Source organism: Psammomys obesus, unplaced genomic scaffold, assembly GCF_907164565.1.
Source record: "Psammomys obesus unplaced genomic scaffold, mPsaObe1.curated_primary_1811, whole genome shotgun sequence".
Lineage (NCBI taxonomy): Eukaryota > Metazoa > Chordata > Mammalia > Rodentia > Muridae > Psammomys > Psammomys obesus.
Window position 1 is genome coordinate 12565798 of NW_026596064.1, and position 19383 is coordinate 12585180.

The 19383-nt window shown below is 40.8% G+C and overlaps 1 protein-coding gene across 1 annotated transcript in view; it reads left to right on the forward strand.

Annotated features, from left to right (window-relative positions):
• Snx4 (sorting nexin 4) overlaps positions 1 to 19383 on the forward strand; it is a 54098-nt gene that overhangs the window by 20484 nt on the left and 14231 nt on the right. Inside the window, exons 5-7 of the mRNA XM_055625078.1 lie at positions 874 to 921; positions 6902 to 6957; positions 16386 to 16458. Of these exons, the coding sequence (XP_055481053.1) occupies positions 874 to 921; positions 6902 to 6957; positions 16386 to 16458 (177 nt within the window). The remainder of the gene's footprint in view (positions 1 to 873; positions 922 to 6901; positions 6958 to 16385; positions 16459 to 19383) is intronic.

Consider the following 19383-nt stretch of genomic DNA (forward strand, 5'->3'; position numbering starts at 1 on the left):
TATCTATCTATCTATCTATCTATCTATCTATCTATCTATCTATCTATTATCTGTCGGCAGGGTTTCTCTGTGTAACAGCCCTGGCTGTTCCTGCCTATGCCTCCAGAGTGCTGGGATTAAAGGCCTGTGCCACCACTACCCAGCCAGATTTTTTTTAATGTATATATTATTAATGTGTGTGATCTCTCGAGTGTGATCTAGGGAAGGGGCACACGTTTCACGGCACACATGTGGAGGTCAGAGGACAGTTTTAAAGAGTTAGTCTCTCCTTCCACCTTTACATTGGGCTCTGGAAGTTGAACTTAAGTTGCCAGGTTTACATGGCAAATGCTTTACCTAAAAACTGAGCCATCTTACCAGCCCTATATCTGAGCTTGTGAAAAATTATTATTTAACTTTATGCATAGGAGTGTGTGCCTAAGTACATGGGTGCAGGAGCCTGTGGAGGTCACAAGCAGAGTCGGATCCCTAGGAAATGGAGTTACATGTGGTTGTGAGCCACAGAATGGGTGTTGGAAACTAAACTTGGTCTTCTGCAAGAGAGTACATACTCTTAACTACTCAACTATCTTTCCAGCCCCATCATAGCTAAGATTATACGTAAGGATACTAAGACCTTCAATCTGTTAGAATTGCCTAAATGAAAACTAATCTTCAGTGTTAGGCGGCCAGGTTATCTTGGATATATGTTTTTTTCAGCCTTTTGGAGTCTGCATTGTATTTTAATTTTGAAGTAAAGAGAATGTTTTTTTAACCTCTCCCGTATCACTTTTAAGAATAGAATGGTAGATACTCAGTTTATTTTTTCATGTGGAACATTATTATTGCTTGTTTGGCTTTGCAGTAATGGTCTCTAATGACTTTAATTTTTAGGAAGGTAACTGGAAAGAGACTGTGAATGAGACTGGATTTCAGCTAAAGGTAAGGATGTTTATATGAATTAACTCTCTGTGTTTCTTTACAGCTCCTCGCATGGTAGCATGTACTTAATGGAAATGTGACTCTTACTGACTGAGCAAATGGTAGGAATCAGCTTTGCATCTGATATCATTGGCAGGCTTTGCCAAGAAGCCCCAGTTCACATTTGATTTGAGTAATTTTAGTGCTGCTTGGGCCATAATGGGCAGTTTCCTAATTCTACCAGAAAATCTTTTAAACCAGCAATTTAAATTCAGCCTGTAGATTCTTCCTATACTACACTAGTGTGTCTGCATTTCCATTCCCTTGAATTCTGTCTGACCACTTCCCACATTTGCTTACTCTGTGAGATGAGATGTAGGAAACCCAAGCTTGGCTTTCCAACATTGGAAGGCTAAAGGACGAGACTTTGGTTGTGTTTCTAGAGCATGAGATCTGGTACCCAGCTTGAAATGAAGGTCATTGTGAAATGGCCTCTGTTAGGGATGCAGGCTCACAGTCATTAGCATCAGTGTTTTAGGCTTAGGAGTATTTTGTGTTTCAAATTTTACATAAAGGGATACTCAGCTGGCTAAGTCTGAAGACACTGTAAAGGCCCACACATTTCAGATAAGAGATGCTGAACTTGTATTTAATATAAGATAGTAAATAATAGCCAGGCATACTGACATACATCTTTAGTACCAGCATGGGACGAAGAGGCAGGAGGATCTCTGAGTTTGAGGCCAGCCTGGAACCACATAGTGAATTCCAAGACAGCCAGGGCTACATAGTGAGACCCTGTCTTAAAAATAAATATTTTTTAAGATGGTAAATGATGTATATTATGTATATGTATAGTATATGCAGGCAAGAAAAACAAATCATGCTAGGCTTGGTGGGATACACTGAAATCCCTCTGGAGGTAGAGGCAGGAGGATCAGAAGTTGAAGGTCATCCTGAGCTGTGCAGCAAGTTTGAAGATAGCCTGGGCTACCTGAATCTTGGTCTCAAAAACAAACAAACAAACACAAAACAATAAATAAATAGCTCTTAGAGCATCCTATATGCATTGGCATATAGGAATTTGACATTCAGCACAGAATAAACAGGAAGTGCAATCGGATGTTTGATTTGGTCATGAACTGACTCTTATTACTTGATTATTTTATTGGTAGATACCAGTTTCTTGATTGTTAATTCAGCACTTGGTGGTGCTTAGAGGAAATGTTGTAATTTTAGTTTAGGGATGGATTAGAAATATTTTGAAACTTTTACAAAGCTTCATATTTTGAAAGTTTTTCTGAGAAATATTGTAAGATATATTACAGGTGAATAAACATAAGACTAAAATCAAATTATTAATTCTATATTAAATATCTATATTTAATATATCTAAATTCTATATTAAATGTCTATATTAAATTCTATATTAAATATCTTATGATATTTAATCACTGATTTAACTATTAGTCACTTGACTTATCTATCTGTCCTTATACTTAACTTTTGTTCCAAGTTTGGTGATGTTGAGAAAGCACATGATTTTTGTCTGTTATTATAGAATGTGCTGTTTCTGGGGTCCTTTAAATCAAATGGGCAGATGGCTTTTAAAATACTTAGGTATTTGCATAGCCTTATGGTTAAAAGCTTGAGTCTTGAATTTTGTTTTGTTATGTATACTTCTTGTTTTAAGTCTGTCTTCCTTGAAGGAAATGGGATCTTTTCCAACAACCTCACAGTGCATACACAAGCATTGATATATGACGCGGTGCACATACATACATAGGTATACGCACATACACACATCTAGGGTCACAGCTAACTTATATGAAGTTCGTATATCTAGCAGTTATAGTTCAGCTGATCACTAGAAGCTATCATTACGTAACACTTGAGTTTTGCACTATTTAAGTGGATGTAACATGGCTTACTACTACACTTTTAGAAACAAAGTGTTTTTCTCAGGCCCCATTTGATGTGTGCAGTATTTATAGAATTACTTGTGGCATGTAGTTCAGTGGAAGGAAAACAGAGGCTTGTTCTTAGAGTAATGAACACATAAGCTAGGGCAGTGCAGGCATTCAATTAACTATATGAGAGTACCCACTGTTTTGTGTTCCCTAGTCTTAAATGAACAGAGGCTGATTCAGAAGAATCTGAAACCTTTTCTCTTGCTTGGAGCAAGGAATGGCAGAGACAAGGTTTGGGCCCTCTGATGGTCTCTGAGAGTCTACATTCTGAGTGCCCAGATCTAGTATGTGAGCTACTCACTGCTCTAAGTGCTGTGCAGGCCATGGCATGTTCTAAAGGAGTGTGTAATATAGTTTTAAGGATGGTAAATCAAGTCAGGCATGGTGGCGTGTGCCTGTAATCCCGGCACTCAGAAAGGCAAAGGCAGGCAGATCTCTGTGAGTTCAAGGCCAGCCTGGTCTACAAATTGAGTCCAGGTCAGCCAAGGCTACACAGAGAAACCCTGTCTCAAGAAACAAACAAAAAAAGAGAGATGACAAATCATTTAAATAAAAAAATAATAATTTGAATAGTAATAAGTAGCATAAAAGGAATAGACTGTGATCATTTTTAGAGACAGCAGGGTTAATTTTTCTGCAGTTACTTTAAGATGAGTGTCAGTCAGGCATAGTGGTTAGCAACACAAAAAACAAGTTTCCCAAAAGGGAATAAAAAAGTATTCTAAACCAAATGTGAGTAAATATAGCCTGGGAACACAGAATTGGGTTGCCTAGAATGCTGTACTGTGGAGGGTGCATGAGTTTCATAGTCAGAACGAAAGTTAGTCATATATTAGTGCCTTTGCAAAATACTTTGGTGGGGACAGCAGGTGGGCAGGTTACAGAAAAGCCAGGAAAGGGAGGGCTGCTATAGGGTTTAAGATGCTTTTTAATGACATTCTTAGCCTGTGGGATGGTGGAAGCTAGTGGTCTCTTAAGAATATATTCCCGGGGCCCTGGAGAGATGGCTCAGTGGTTAACAGTACTAGCTGCTCTTCCAGAGGACCCAGATTCAATTCCCAGCACCCACAAGACAGCTCACACCTGTCTGTAACTTCAGTTCCAGAGGATCTGACACAGAGGTACATGAAGGCAAAACACCATTGCACCAGAAAATAGAAATAAATAAATCATTAAAAAATATATATATATATATGTGTGTATGTATGTATATATGTATATATATATATATATGTATATATATATATATGTGTGTGTGTGTGTGTGTGTATATGTATATATTCATTCCAAGGTCTTTACCTGATAGTCAAAAGTTAGGTCAGTTACCCCAGCTAGTAATAAATGGCTATAAAAGGGACTAAAGGTAGTCCAAGATAGGGTCAAAACTTCCTTGGCACAGCTCCAGAGTCAGTGTGTATTCAAATTGTGCTTCTTTGTGAAACCAAAATGGATAATTAAGAAACACATACAGCATGGTTTCAGATAATTCCGTTTTAAAGAGGGACGATAAAGGGTGTTATAATAATAGGGACCTCTTTGGGTGTTCAGTGGGGGAGAGTCTAAGTGGGTTGGTCAGGTTTGCAGAGGCCCAGAAAGCTCTTCAGAGAGTTGCCTTTGGAGGAGTCTCTGGTTTGGTCACATTTTTAAGCATCTTTTATGTGTTATCTTAAAATGAGCAGATGGTAATGAGACTGAGCTAACAGGCATGTTTAGTAAGGCAGGTTTGGTAGGATCAGAAAGTGAGATTTGAAGCTGGGCATGGTAGCACACACCTTTGATCCCAACACTCGCAAAAGAAGCAGAGACAAGTGGATCTCTGAGTTTTGAGGATAGCCCAGGCTACACAGAGAGACTCTATCTCAAAACAAACAAACAAACCCCAAACAAACATGAGATTTGAAGGGATGGGAGACCCAGCGCAGTGGTAAGAGCTGGCTGTCCTCACAGATGATTCAAGCTCAGGTCTCAGTACCCAAGTGGTAGCTCACAAACTGCCTGTCTGTAACCAGTCCCAGGAGAATTACTGCCTTTTTCTGGCCTCCACAGGCATGGCAGACAAACATGTAGGCAAAACACTGTCACACATGAGTAAGTAAACTTAATTAGTGTAAAGTGAGGTGTGAGAGGTGGAAGAGCCGGCTTAGCAATTAAGAACATTTGCTACTTTGTAGAGGACATGGGTTCTTTTCTCAGCTCCACAATGGCTGCTCATGAACCAACCTCCAGTCTTCTTCTGGCTTCAGCAGTAGGCATGCATATGACACACATACATACACACAGGCAAAACACTTGGACAGGTAAAATAAAAGGAGTAAGTCTGTAAGCTTCTTCAGTATCCTTAGCTGTGCGGAGCTGGGCTCTGGGGCGGAGGACTCTGTGGGGAGCACATTTGTCTTCTTGTTTCTTTTTCATTTTCTTAGATAATCGGGTAGGCTTGGTGGCTTTAGTTTGCTTTGTTTTAATTAAGAGCATTTGTAATTGTGGGTTGTTAATTGGAATATTGTGAAGTCTTCATGAGGATAGAGGTTTTTTTGTGTGTTTTTGTCCCGTCCTCCCCCCCCCCCCCCCCAGGGTTTCTCTGTGTAGCCCTGGCTGTCCTGGACTGCCTCCTTCTGTAGAACAGACTGGCCTGGAACTAAAGAGATATACCTGCCTCAGCCTCCCTAGTGCTCCCTAGTGTTGGGATTAAAGGTGTATACCACCATGCCTGGTGAGGATGGAGTTTTTTGTTTTGTTTTGTTTCGGTTTTTTTTTTTTTAAGCAAAATTACATTTTGAAATTGATGTATAGTTGAACTACTTTTTTTTTTTTTTTTTTTTTTTGATGAGCACTAATTCCTGTGCCTTAGACAAAAAGTTATTTAGTTTTCTTTCTTTTTTTTGTTGTTGGTTTTGTTTTGTTTTTGGAGACAGGGTTTTACTGTGTAGCCCTGGCTGTCCTGGAACTCATTATCTAGTCCAGGTTGACTTCAAACTCACAGAGGTCCACCTGCCTCTGCCTTCCAAGGGCTGGGACTAAAGGCATGCACCATCAGTTTTAAGTAAAAATTGAGGATTAAGTATATATCTCATGGAATGAAATTGTTATTCAGTATTTACCTCTCCTTCTCTTCTTAGAAAAAAGTTATCTAGAACTAAGTAAAGTTGAGAAGATGTGCTATCTCATAAGCCAGGCACACTGCCTCCCACCTGCACTCCTGCTCGGAGGCTAGAGCCAAGAGGCTGGGGAGCTGGAGCTGGAGAGAGGGCTCAGCAGCTGAGAGCGTCGACTTCTCTTCCAGAGGACCTAAGTTCAGTTTCCAGCACCACACCAATAATAATCTGATCTGATTCCTTTTTCTGGCATGCAGGCGTACATGCAGACAGAGCACTCTTATACTTAAAATAAATAAGTACATCTTTAAAAAAAAAAAAGGGGTGAAAAGTTAAGGCCAGCTTGGGCTACGTGAGACCCTGTCTGAAAAGCCAAAACAAACGAAAAAGAAAGGGATGTCTTCAACACTTTGAACTAGCTCTATAGCAATGTGTGCCATCTAGCCTCCTTTATTTAGCATAGCATTACTTTAAAGTAGGTATTTTCATAGCTTTTTCTAAGATGTTGATTATGATAATGAGAAAAATGAAGGCCCATTGGTTTGGATTCCACCTGAGGACTACTCTCAGAGCACACAGGATCTTCATAATGCAGCAGGCTCACAGCCGATCATTGCTTTTCTTGAAGGCTTAGAGAAAAGTAAGCCTTCTGTGACCCACTGTATGTAGAGCTGGTGTCATTACTGGTACACTGATGTTGCGGTTGTGGTGCTTCGGAATCACTGAAGGCTGTGTATTCATTCTGATTTATAACATGAGTGTGTAGTGTTCTCAAAAACAATTACTAAGCTACTCTTGTTCAGTATGTTTAATGTGCTTTCAGCAAGTGATAAAAAGAAAACCATATTTGAGCACTTTAATTCTAAAGGAAAAGTAAAACTGTTTGAATTTTATACCCTGAAATGTAATTGTATTAAGTCAACAAATTATTTTTTCCAGGCAGACTCCAGGTTAAAAGCGCTTAATGCAACATTCAGAGTGAAAAACCCAGACAAGTAAGGCTTTGCTTTAATAACAGTTTGCAATGTTGTTTTGAATGCTGCCTATCAATCTATTTAATTTTTCATTTCTGAATGTATGCACTTAATTTGCTAAATATTTTAAATAATAATTCATATTCAGTGAAACCTTTTTCAAGTCTAAAACTGATTTTAAATTTTGGTATTTTGAATTTAAGGTTGTGTCTGAAGTTTCAGAATATTAGACTATTGCATTTTCTCCTAGAAAGATTCATTAAATGTTGAAAATAACAGAAAAATGAGAAAACCGATTTCCTGTAGTTTTTCTTGTATGACTGCTTATCAAACGTACATAGTTTTTAAGAATTATGTATTTTATATATAATAACAGTCTGGTTTGGATGCCAAACAACTGAGGGTAAATGCATAAGGTAAGGGTCTTGAGGTGCTGTGTTTGCACAAGTCTTTGACTTCATGACCATCAGCCTAGTGCTCTTGGGAGCTGCTGCACTGGATGCAGGCATTTGCTGACCTGACTCCGGGGGTAGACAGATACTAGAGGTTTAAGTTTGCCCACTCTGCATGGTGGATGGGCCAGGCTCTACGTTGCATGCTCCTTTACAGGAAGCATCCTGTCTAGAGATGGCTGTCGGTCCTTAGGCAGATACTGTTATTTTGTTTTCAAGGAGGTGGGCTAGATTTCTCTAGTGAGGCCTAAAGCACTAATTTCGCTGTAGGCTAAGTTCTTATCAGATGAAGCCCAAGTTTGCATATTTTGATAACATGTCATATCTGACTATAACTAGCAAACTATGACATTATTAACAGTAATGCCTCTGTTTTGCTTGTTTTGTGGTGAGGATGAGACCCAGGGCCTCTTGTATGCTAGGCGAGCCCTCTGCTACTAAGCTAACTCAGTAGCCCTTATTGATTTTTAATGTAGATTTTGAAAAGAAAAAAAATGAATGGATATTTTTAAGGTTTTGGTAGTTAGGAAGTGGTAATGATAACCATTGAATTTTTCTGTTTTTTTCTATCATTATTATTATATTTTTTGGCTTTTCAAGAAAGGGTTTCTCCGTGCAACCTTGGCTGTCCTGAACTCGCTTTGTAGACCAGGCAGGCCTTGAGCTCTGCCTCTACCTCCCTGAGTTCTGGGATTAAAGGTTCTCCACCATAACCTGCTTTCCTTTTTTATTTTTAATTAACGTGTGTGAGTGCTGGGGTCAGCAACCATACTTATCTCCATTTTAATGTTTTGAGTAGGATCCCGTATGGCTCCAACAGGTCTCAAACTCCTGGCCCTCCTAACTATGCCTTCTGAGTGCTGGAGTTACTAGTGTGTGTCACTACACCCAGCATGTTTTGTTTTGTTGTTATTTGTTTATTGCATCATTTTTTAGAGAAAATTTAGGTTTTTAGCAACACTGAGCACCAGGTGTAGAATGTCCCCATTTGCTCCCCAGATCCTCATTTTTCACCTCTCACAACAGAGTGCTGCATGGCCAGAGCTTATTGAGGATGTTCTAGCTCACTGTGCACAGCTCAGGGCCATGCAGAAGAGATGTCCTAAAATCCTCTCCTCCCTCCAGCACAAGTAACTTTTTTAAAATAATTAAAAAATTTTTATTGTTAAATTTATTACAGTTTATTCATTTTGTATCCCAGCTGTAGCCCCCTCCCCCATCCCATCCCCTCTCAATTGTGCCCTCCCTCTTCTCCTCCCATGCTCCTCCCCCAGTCCACTGATAGGGGAGGTCCTCCTCCCCTTCCATCTGACCCTAGCCTATCAGGTCTCATCAAGACTGTCTGCATTGTCTTCCTCTATGACCTGGTAAGGCTGATTACACACACACACACACACACACACACACACCCGTCAGGGGGAGGCAGCCACTGGGCTCATGTCAGAGACAGCCCCTGTTCCTCTTACTAGGGAACCCACTTGCCACTTGGAGACTGAGCTGCCATGGGCTACATCTGTGCAGGGGTTCTAGGTTATCTCCATTCATGGTCCTTGGTTCGAATATCAAGTCTCAGAAAAGACCTCTGTTTCCAGATTTTTTGGTTCTGTTGGTCTCTTTGTGGCACTCCTGTCCCCTCCAGGTCTTTCTATCTCCCTCTTCTTTCATAAGATTCCCTGCACTCTACCTAAAGTTTGGCTATGAGTCTCAGCCTCTGCTTTGATACCCTGCTGGGTAGAGCCTTTCAGAGGCCTTCTGGGGTAGGCTCTTGTCCTGGTAACTTTCTATTTTTGCTGTTTCCATAGTTTTTCCTTTTCAGGATTGTCATACCAAATAATAGGTAGCCTTTCAAATTGATTTCTTTCATTCAGGTCCCATTCAGGTTTTTATAAGTGTTATAATGACATGCATAACAGTTAATAATAGTGTTTTGTAAATTAGAACTAAAATTCTAAGTTACTCTAAAAGAAACAAGCTACGTTTGTGACATTGGTGGATGCATATTTGTTACAGGCTCTTATTTTTATTGATACTTTAATGTTAATGTTTTGTTAATTAAATTTTTTATCAGTTTTATTTTTTAACAGTTCTAATCTTGCCTATCATAACCTTGTCAGAAAGTTTCATATACTGTGGTTTTAGTTACTAGTTTTTCTTGCCTGAAAAAAAAAAAAATGAAACATTGACTTCTGTTAAATCATATATAAAATAATAGTTTTTCTTTTAAAGGAAAACCACACAAATATTCAATTATGATTTGTTTAGGTCCCTTGAGTTTCCAGATTATCTACTTCAATCTCTTTCCTGTGCTGAGATTGGAGCAGGATGTATGTTTAGAAATTAGGATAGAGTTGGAGTTCTCTTTAAGAGGCCCATGTCAGGAGCTGGCAGTGTAAAAGTGCATGCCGCACAGGCCTGACAACTTACTTTGCTCCGTAGAACCCATATGAAAAAGCCAGATGCGATGGTGCACATCTGTAATCGCAGCACTTCTATGGTGAGATGGGATGTGGGGTCAGGAGACTCTAGAAATTCACAGGCCTCCACATACATGCCATAGCTCACCCTGCTCACATTAACTCAAACGCAGAGTAGTAATAAACAGGAAAACAAAAAACAAAAAAACAGGCTCAGGGTACTATAGTAAGAGCTCCCAAATAGGCAGGGCAGTAGGAGCAGGAACTGCAGAAGCTGAAAGGGGAGGATTGGTGCTGACTGACATCTGTGGTCTCTTATGGCGACAGTCTTCACAGTACAGTGGGCTCTTTTTCTTTAGGGTTGATTTTAGGTGGTGGTTGGTGGTACAGATTGAAAAGGTGTAAGTGTGGCCTGGAGAGGTGGCTCAGTGCGGAAGAGCAGCTGTTACTCCCTGCAGAGGACTTGGGTTCAGTACCCAGCACCCACATGGTAGCTCACAACTATCCGTAACTCCAGCTCCAGGGGACCCTGTGCTCTTTCCTGACCTCTGTGAGCACCAGCCATACACGTGGTACATATACACATACATGCAGGCAGAGCTCTCACACATAAAATGAATAAATCTTTTTTTGGGGGGAGGGATACAGGATCTTAGTATTTATCCAGCTCCCTTAAACACACTGTGTAGACCAGGCTGTCCTTGAATCTACCTGTTCTCTGTTTGCTGAGTACTGGGACTAAAGGTATGTGCTACTGTGCCTGGCTTTTAAAAAAGTATAAGAGAATTTGTATATGACTTAATACTGTCAGTGTGATTAGACAGAAGGTTAAAATCAGGAGAAAATACAAGAGTGCTGTGAAGTAGACAACAGCTGACTCAAACTGTGTCTGCGCCTTTGAGCTTTCAGATTGAACAGAAAAGGCCTGTGGGGAGGTAATTTTGATGTTTTGATGAGTTTTGAATAATGAATGAGAGTTGCGTGGTGGGGAGGCACTGTGCGGGTGGAGAGGGTGCAGTGACTGCAAGCTGAGTGAATGTGGAAGCAGGGAAGATGAAAGGCAGTGTTGGCTGTAATGACTGGGATTATTTTGAAAGGAATACAAGATGAGGTGGCTTGCACTGACGTAGAAACCCAGGTGTACAGGCTCTGAGAACCTGTGTTTTTACTTGGCTCTGGTTCAGGCATTGAAGATGGTTACTGTTACGAGAGAATGGCGTTCTGGCATACCCCCCCCCCCCCCACACACACACACACACCACGGTTTCTTTGTGTGGCCCTGGCTGTCCTGGAACACCCTGTAGACCAGGCTGACCTTGAACTCAGAGCTCCACCTCCTCGGCCTCACAGTCCCCCCTTGGAGAAAAGGTGTGTGCCACTGCCACCCGGCTATGTATACTTCTTTAATCTCTCCAACAATACTGTGTCACTTAGGGTATAAGACAGGCCTTATTGCATCCTTCTCATGCAATGCTAAAAGGATTTTGACTTTGACAAAGCATCTAGACCTCATTTCTGGAATCCATGCCTCCATTTCTTACATACTAAGGCTTGATGGGTTCTTCCGCTTTCATCATTAAGCCTTCCTGTTTCCTTGAAGATGCAGGCTTTGTTCTGACCACTGCTGTGGACGGCTAGAATCTTAACTCTGGCTGCTGATATGATTGATCCCATGGGGAGCTGTTCTCTCCTTACCCACCTGTCATTTAAAAGAAAGCATGCCATTCTGTTCCTCAGATGGGCAGTCTGTCACTGGGCATGTTAGGACCTCTGATGTTAAAGTTATTTTTACATATCTGTGTTTGTTCTCAGTTTCTCTCTTAACCCAGCTATCACAATTGACTCTTTTATATCTGTTTAATAACAAGCTTTACAACATAATAACTGAGGCATTGATACTCTTATTTTTAACCCTCTAAGCTAATTTGGTTTCCTCCCAGTGTACATCCCAGAGATACTTGGCACTTTGTAGATTTCTTTGCTGAGCTCCTCTTCTCGTGGCTGAATCCCCCACTTCCTCCTCTAACTCCTCCACCCCTGGCTGGCAGGAAGTCTGTCCCGGTTCTCATCCCTGCTCAGCGATTGGCTGGAAGCTGCTTTATTGGCATACCAGAGAAGGATTAGGGAGCAGTGTTTGCACAACATTGAGACAGGACATTCTCAGAACAGGGAGTGTAACAGGATATGGGGGTACAGAAATTAGCGTTTGAATCACACAGTAACCTTACGCCTACACTCTGGTTCACTTAGGTGGACTGCACCTTTAACTGTTTATTTTCTTCTGAAATTTCTCATAACCAAGGGTGACAGTAAAAGTTTATAATTAAGCCTGTTCTTAAAGGAAATACCTTTAGGGAATCAGGCCTAGAGTCCCTATAGGAACTAGTTGTAAAGGGTTTTTGACTCCTGGTCCCTAGCACAAGATTTGATTAAGGCTATACATAGTAGTACATACCTTTAATCCAGCATAAGTGTTCAGGCCAGCCAGGGCTACATAGGGAGACCATGTCTCAAAAACAAAAAATACAAATAAATAAGATTTGATCAAGGACTGACAGGGCTTAATGATTTACTCCCGACATGTACCAACTAACACTTAGGTACAGTTATTAACTTCTACCGGAAAACACTACTTGCTAAACATTGACTCTGAATTAAGAAAGCAGTTTAGGATAATGCTTTTTTAAAAAAACTAAATTTAGGGGGCTGGAGAGGTGGCTCAGAGGTTAGGAGCACTGGCTGCTCTTCCAGAGGTCCTGAGTTCAATTCCCAGCACCCACATGGTGGCTCACAACCATCTGTAGTGAGATCTAGTACCCTCCTCTGGCGTGCAGGGGTGCATGCAGACAGAACACTGTATACATAATAAATATATATATACATATAAAATTAAATTTGGACATCTCAAAATTGACTGTATACTCTACTCCAATAAGGTTTCAAGTACATGTGTCGATTGCTGCACGTGGAGGGGTGTAAATGGACAGTCTCACCCTGTCCCTCTCTGTCCACTCTCACGTTCTTCCCTAGAGTTTGATATCTCAAAAGTCTTTAGATTTTTTTATTCTACAAATGTAAGCAAAATTATAGAGTCCATTTCCTTCCTCTCTCTAGGGCTGTAAGCATCTTTCCAGCAGGGGTTGACTCATGCTTGCGGCCCTTTAATGCCTGAATTATTTCTTACATGAGAAGCGCTGCCTTGAGGACTGAGAGTAGTGGAGGCTGTTTAGTCAGTGGCGGATTCCCACGGCTGGCCTGCAGCTTCTGAGTAGATGAGCCATAGTAACTGTGTGCAGGGGCTCTGGGTATTACATCTGTGTTAAAGAAGTTAGGCTTTGGGGCTGGAGAGATGGCTCAGCAGCTAAGAGTGGTTAGTGTTTTCCAGAGGTCCTGAGTTAGGTTCCCAGCAGCTATGCTAAGTGGCTTAACCACCTGTAACTCCAGTTCCAAAAGGATTCAACAATTGTGACCTCTTTCTTTGTCTTTTGCGTGTGTGCATGCGCGTGCCCACACACCAACATCTTTTTAAAAAATTAGGTTTTTTTGTTCTGTTTTGTTTTTGTGTGTTTGTTTTAATCAATGGCTAATCTTAGCCAGAAAGAAACCTACTTAAAAGCAGGGTAATTGTGTAGGTTTTGGCTTTAGAAAGATTGTCTAAGTAGAGGGGGCAGTAGATTAGTATGGGGGTGTGGTAGAGCAGTCAGGGCAGTTAAGAGAATTCCAGGTGAGAGACAAGGTGCTAATATTGACCTAAGGTACTGGCAGAAAGGCCAGATCAATGTGAACAGATGTGGGCAACATTTAAGAAGTAGAACAGTTAGGCTGGGTGTATAGCAGAGGGCGTAGGGTGAAGGAGGTGAGGACAAAATTCCGAGAGCTCTCGGGATTCACTCTGTAAGGTTGTTGTTGGAGCATGGGCGTATTAGGGGTGATGGAGGGAGAAGTAGGTCACGCTGTGCTATTTGGGGTGGTGTAGATGTGGGTTCTAGAAGAGTTCTGTGTTAGAGGTGGGAATTTGGAATGTGGTGGTATATCGTTCGTAATCATAAACATAAAGCTGTATGAACAAGCCGTGGGATGAATGGATTTATTGAAGATTCATGAGAAAATGGCTGAGAATGAGGGCTTGCACCATGAGCCTTTCCAGAGTGTAACCTGAGGGTAACCAGCACCTGAAATCCAGGGGTGAGCGTGTTCTAAGTGCCAGTGGACCTCTGTGTGTGGCACCCCACACTCCTCTCCCAGTGAGGGACCTCAGTAGTGGCTCAGGCTTGGGTTTTTTAGTGTTGTTGTTTTAAAAACAGGACCTTAGTCTGTAGTCCAGGCTGGCCTCAGATTCACAGTGAACCATGCATCTTAGCTCCCCAAGAGCTGACGGATTATAAACGTAAGCCGTCATGTCCAGAGCTCAATATATGTCTGTACAGATACGTGTGTGTGTGTGTGTGTGTGTATGGAGAAATGTGCTGTGTGTGTAGATGGTATATGTGAATATATGTGTGCAGCTTCCCAAGAGCTGAGCGATCACAAACGTAAGCCATTTTGTCCAGATCTCGAGAGAGAGAAAGAGAGAGAGATAGTGTTGTGTGTGTGTATTATATGTGTACATGGTATATGTGAATATGTTCAGGTTCCAGAAGAGGACTTTGGTCTTCCTCTGTTGCTGCTCACCTCATTCATTCATTCATTCGTTCGTTCGTTCGTTCGTTCATTCATTCATTCATTCATTCATTCATTCATTCATTCATTCATTCATTTTGAGGCAGTCTCTCTCATTGAGCCTAAAGCTCACCATTTGGGTAGTCTAACTGGGCAGTAAGCTACCAGCATCCACCCTTACAATTGCTTGAGCTACAAACATGAAGGCCATTCCTGTCTTTTATGTGGGTGCTGGGGATTTTTGGAAAGCTTTCTTACCTACTGGAGTCATCTCCCCAGTCCCTCTCAGTAGCTTGCTTTCTTTCCTTTCTTTCCTTCTTTCTTTCTATTTTCTTTCTTTCTCTCTTTCTCTGTTTCTCTCTCTCTCTTTATTTTCTTTCTCTCTCTCTCTTTCTCTCTTTCTTTCTTTCTCTCTTTCTTTCTCTCTTTCTTTCTTTCTTTCTTTCTCTTTCTTTCTCTCTTTCTTTCTCTCTCTTTCTTTCTCTCTCTCTTTCTCTCTTTCTCTCTTTCTTTCTCTCTTTCTTTCTCTCTCTTTCTTTCTCTCTCTCTTTCTCTCTTCCTTTCTCTTTCTTTCTCTCTTTCTTTTATTTTTATTTCATTTTATTTTTATTTCATTTCATTATTTCATTTCATTTCATTTTTTATTTTTTATTTTATTTCGCCTTGACTGTTTTGGACTCACTTTGGAGACCAGGCTGACCTCAAACTCACAGAGATCTGCCTGCCTCTGCCTCCCAGAGTGCTGAACTTACAACAGAAATGCATCACCACGCCCGGCTTCAGTGGGTATTTTTAACAGACATTTCAGGACTTCTTCACACACTTAGCTATGGGTGAAGAAAGTGAGTATTACAGGAGAAACTTAAAGGATGACTAGAGAGTAAAATGGGTTAACTGCTAAAAAGAAGTTGGTTGGGAAGGGCTAGTGAGGTGGCTTAGCAGTTAAGGACACTGGCCACTCTTCTAGAGGCCCTGAGTTCAATTCCCAGCAACACATGGCTCACTACCATCTCTAAAGGGATCTAATGCCCTCTTCTGGCATGTATACCAAGTACACAGAGCACTCCTACATTTTAAAAATAAATTAATTAATTAAAAAAAAGAAGTTGGGAAATAAGATGAGGTGTAGAATCTAGAGCATAGGATGGAAACTGGTTCTAAGGAAAATGAGGAAATGAGTAGATTTTCGAAAGCTTTAAATTGATTGGCAGAAGCAAAAGTAGGGTCCCTCCCACATAGATAACTGGCTTCTGTTATCTGTGTGGAGAGTGACATTAGAATTTTGATGTCAGGCTGGAAAGGTGGTTGAGTGGTTTAGAACGCTTGCTGCTCTTTCAGCGGGACCCAGCTTCAATTCCCAGCACCCACATGATGGTTTACAATCGTATATAGTTCCAGTTCCAAGGCATCTGATATCCCCTCTGACCTCCATGGATACTGAGGGTGCAAGTGGTATATCAAATTCACATAAGATAAAGTATACACATCTATTTTTTAAAATATCTTAATGTCTTTATTGAGTAAAGCTTTGGGTCTTTGTGGAGAATGGGAAGCAAAGGTTACTGAAAACCATTAAGAATATTAGAGACTGCTATTTGGGTTGCACTATATATATTTTTCAGCACCATAAATTTTTTCCTCTTTTTTTTTTTTTTTTTTTGTTTTTAAAATAGTTTTCCATACCCACAGATTTTATCTACCTTAATCCCATGATGTAGATTAAGAAGTTTGCATCTTTCCTTGGCTTTCAGAATATGTACATATTTGATGCTGTTTAGAGTATTTTTCTACTTAAATTAGTTTGTAATGTTCAGAAATAGGATCTGGTTGAATAGAGTGAGTTTCATTATTCTCAGGAATTGCCATTTGGTATGCAGACTCTGACTGCTTGCTTTCCTAAGTGATAATTTGTTTCCTGTTTCAGGAGATTTACTGAGCTGAAGCACTACAGTGATGAGCTACAGTCTGTCATCTCTCATCTCCTTCGAGTCAGAGCTGTAAGTGATCCAGAGTGACATTCCCAAGGAATGCGTCACTGTGCTTCTAAGCAGTGGGCGGAACTTGTGATGGGTGATGGATTTTACATTCAAATATAGTGCCTTTAAGAGAGGTGGGACGCTGTTTCTCTTAGAATCAGTTTGAAGGGTTTGAGCCTGTTCTTTTTCTCCTGGTGTGTAATGGTGTAGTTGACTTGACATCTTATCCAAAGGCCTGTCATTTCAGACTGGAATGTAAATAATGTAGGATTTTAGACTCTATAGAAAAATTCTTCAGTCTTGGAGGTTTTTAGAAGCTTTGTAGGATAGTTTATGTGTCTGTCGTCTGTTCAAGAAAGATAGGGTCTTTCTCTGCAGCCCAGGTTTGCTTGAACACAACTGCCCTCCTGCCTCCCCTTTCCCGTTGCATATAACTCCACACCTTGTTTTGTGTCTGTGCTCCTGAATTCTACTGAATCAACTTACTTAAGATACTGCCATGTCATTGTGCTTGGACATGTAGTTGGTTGTAATGCACATATGGAAACAGTATTTTTCAGTAAATAGAGTACCTTGAAATTTGTCATCTAGTCTTCCCAGAGGAAACATTAGAACCTAAGACAGGGTCACCAGGTCTGGGGTCATATCATATGTTGGCTGAAATCCTCCTGAGATACACTGAATACAAGAGCCCACCAATGAAGAGAATGTAGGGGCAGTTTTCAGTGAAACTAGATTGACTGTATAATAATGATTGAGGCTGGTGCCGGGAAGTCCGTGTACACTCTTCTGCTCTCCTTGAGAAATAGAGGTACGCTCTCGCTTTCCATACTTTTTTTTTTTTTAAGATATATTTTTATTATGTTTTTCATGTGTTGAATCCCCTAGAACTGGAGTTACAGATGGTTTTAAGCCTCCGTGTGGGTGCTGGGAACTGAACCCTGGTCTTCTGAAAGAGCAGCCAGTGCTCATAACTGTAGAGGCATCTCTGCAGTTCTCTGTATTCTTTGTCCGAGTCTCGGGGTTCAACACAGGGCCTCGTGAATGCTAGGCAAGTACAATACCACTGAACTCCCCTTTTCTACACTTTCTGCATTTTTTCATAATAGTATAGAAGAAAAATAGGACTGGGGGATGTATGTCCATAGTAAAGACATGATCAGAATGTACAAGGCCTTGATTTCTGTGTCTGTCAACACACACACAAATACATACACATGCACACACGGGTTGTGGAGATAGCGCAGTGTGTAAAAGCACCTGGTTGCAAGCAAGAGGACATGAGTTTGAATCTTAGCATCCTCATAGAAGCCAGATAGAGCCAGCATTGAGGAGGGGTGGAGACAGACAGATCTTGGGATCACACTGGTGAGCTAGCCTAGACAAAACAATGAGCTTCAGGTTCAGTGAGAATAAGGTAGAGAGGGACAGAAGACACTCTGTGCTTCTGTACACGTGTGTACATCATTACATACCACACATAAGGACGGGAGGAAGGCTGACTAAAGGAAGGAAACCTTGCCTTGAGTCTGCTGAGATGTTAGTCCATTTGTCCTCTGTATTACTGTTTTCTGTTGGTATAATATACCTTTACCTTTGTAAAGAAAAGAGGCTTTGTGGCTCATAGTTTTATAGGTTCAGTCTCTGGTGAAGGTCCCTCTGGCTGAGTTACACCATGCTGGATGACATCATGGTGTGAACATGTGTGAGTGTTAAAAGTAGAGATCCCAGGAAGCCAAAAGACTGGGAGGGGCCCATCTTGCTTAGTTTTTAACATTTCGGTTCTCAACTGGCATTTGCTGGGGTCCCATGATAAATAAATTCTTCCAGAGTTATGTCCTCAGTGATCTAAATATTTCTTACTAGGCCTTACCTCTTTAAAATTACACACTTTAGTGAAGACCAAGATTCCAACACACAAAGTCATAATAGAAACTACCAAACCATAATAGACTCCTTAAAGTGCTAAGTAAAGAAAGCCAAACTAGAGTGGGTAGCTGTTCCTGTTATCCCACTACTTGGGAGAAAGAACTGAATATTAGAAAGGACTTTGGGTTGGTGAGGTGAAATTTCTAGATCTTTCATTACCTTGACATTCCACACATTGAGTTTGAGTCAAGTTGAAGTTCTGACTTTATCAGTGGAGCCATGTGATACCTTCTGATTAACTTGCATTTTAAGATAGTGTTCTGAAACTAGGATAAAGGTCGTTAGATACGGACAGCACCAGCAGAGTGACATGACATAGGGATGGAAGGTTAAAGGCCCACGGGAACGTAGGCTTGAAAAATCACACACCCATCTTTTCCTAATGCTGGTGTCAACTGTAGAAGATGGCTTAGATCAGCAGTTCTCAATATGTGGGTCACAACCCCTTGGACAAGCCTCTGTCTCCAAAAATATTTACACTGTGATTCATAATAGTAGCAAAATACAGTTATGAAGTAGCAACGAAAATAATTTTATGATTATTGGTCACCACAACATAAGGAGCTTCAGTTGCAGCATTAGGAAGGTTAAGAAACACTGGCTTAGATACTGTTTAAGACAGGTGGTAAAGCCAGGTTTTTGGTGGGCACACCTTTGATCCCAGCATTCAGCTGGATCTCTGTGAGTCTGAGGCCAGCTTAGTCTACAGAGTGAGTTCCAGAATAGCCAAGGCTACACAGAGAAACCCTGTCTTGAAAAAACAAAAACAAAACCAACCAGAAAAAAAAAAAAAAGATTGACAGGTGGTAAGGTATAAACAGATAAAACTACAAGTACAGGTATTATCTTTTCTGTTGGGGAAAGGTAAAGGTTATATCACAGGTAGGAATGAGTTAAATACACAAGTCAAACAGATTCACTTAAGCAGAGCAGGTGACCTTAGAACCAGAAAAGGTTGAGTTTAAAACTGTTCTCTGTTGTTCACACCAGGCAAATACTGTAACCTTTCAGACTTTG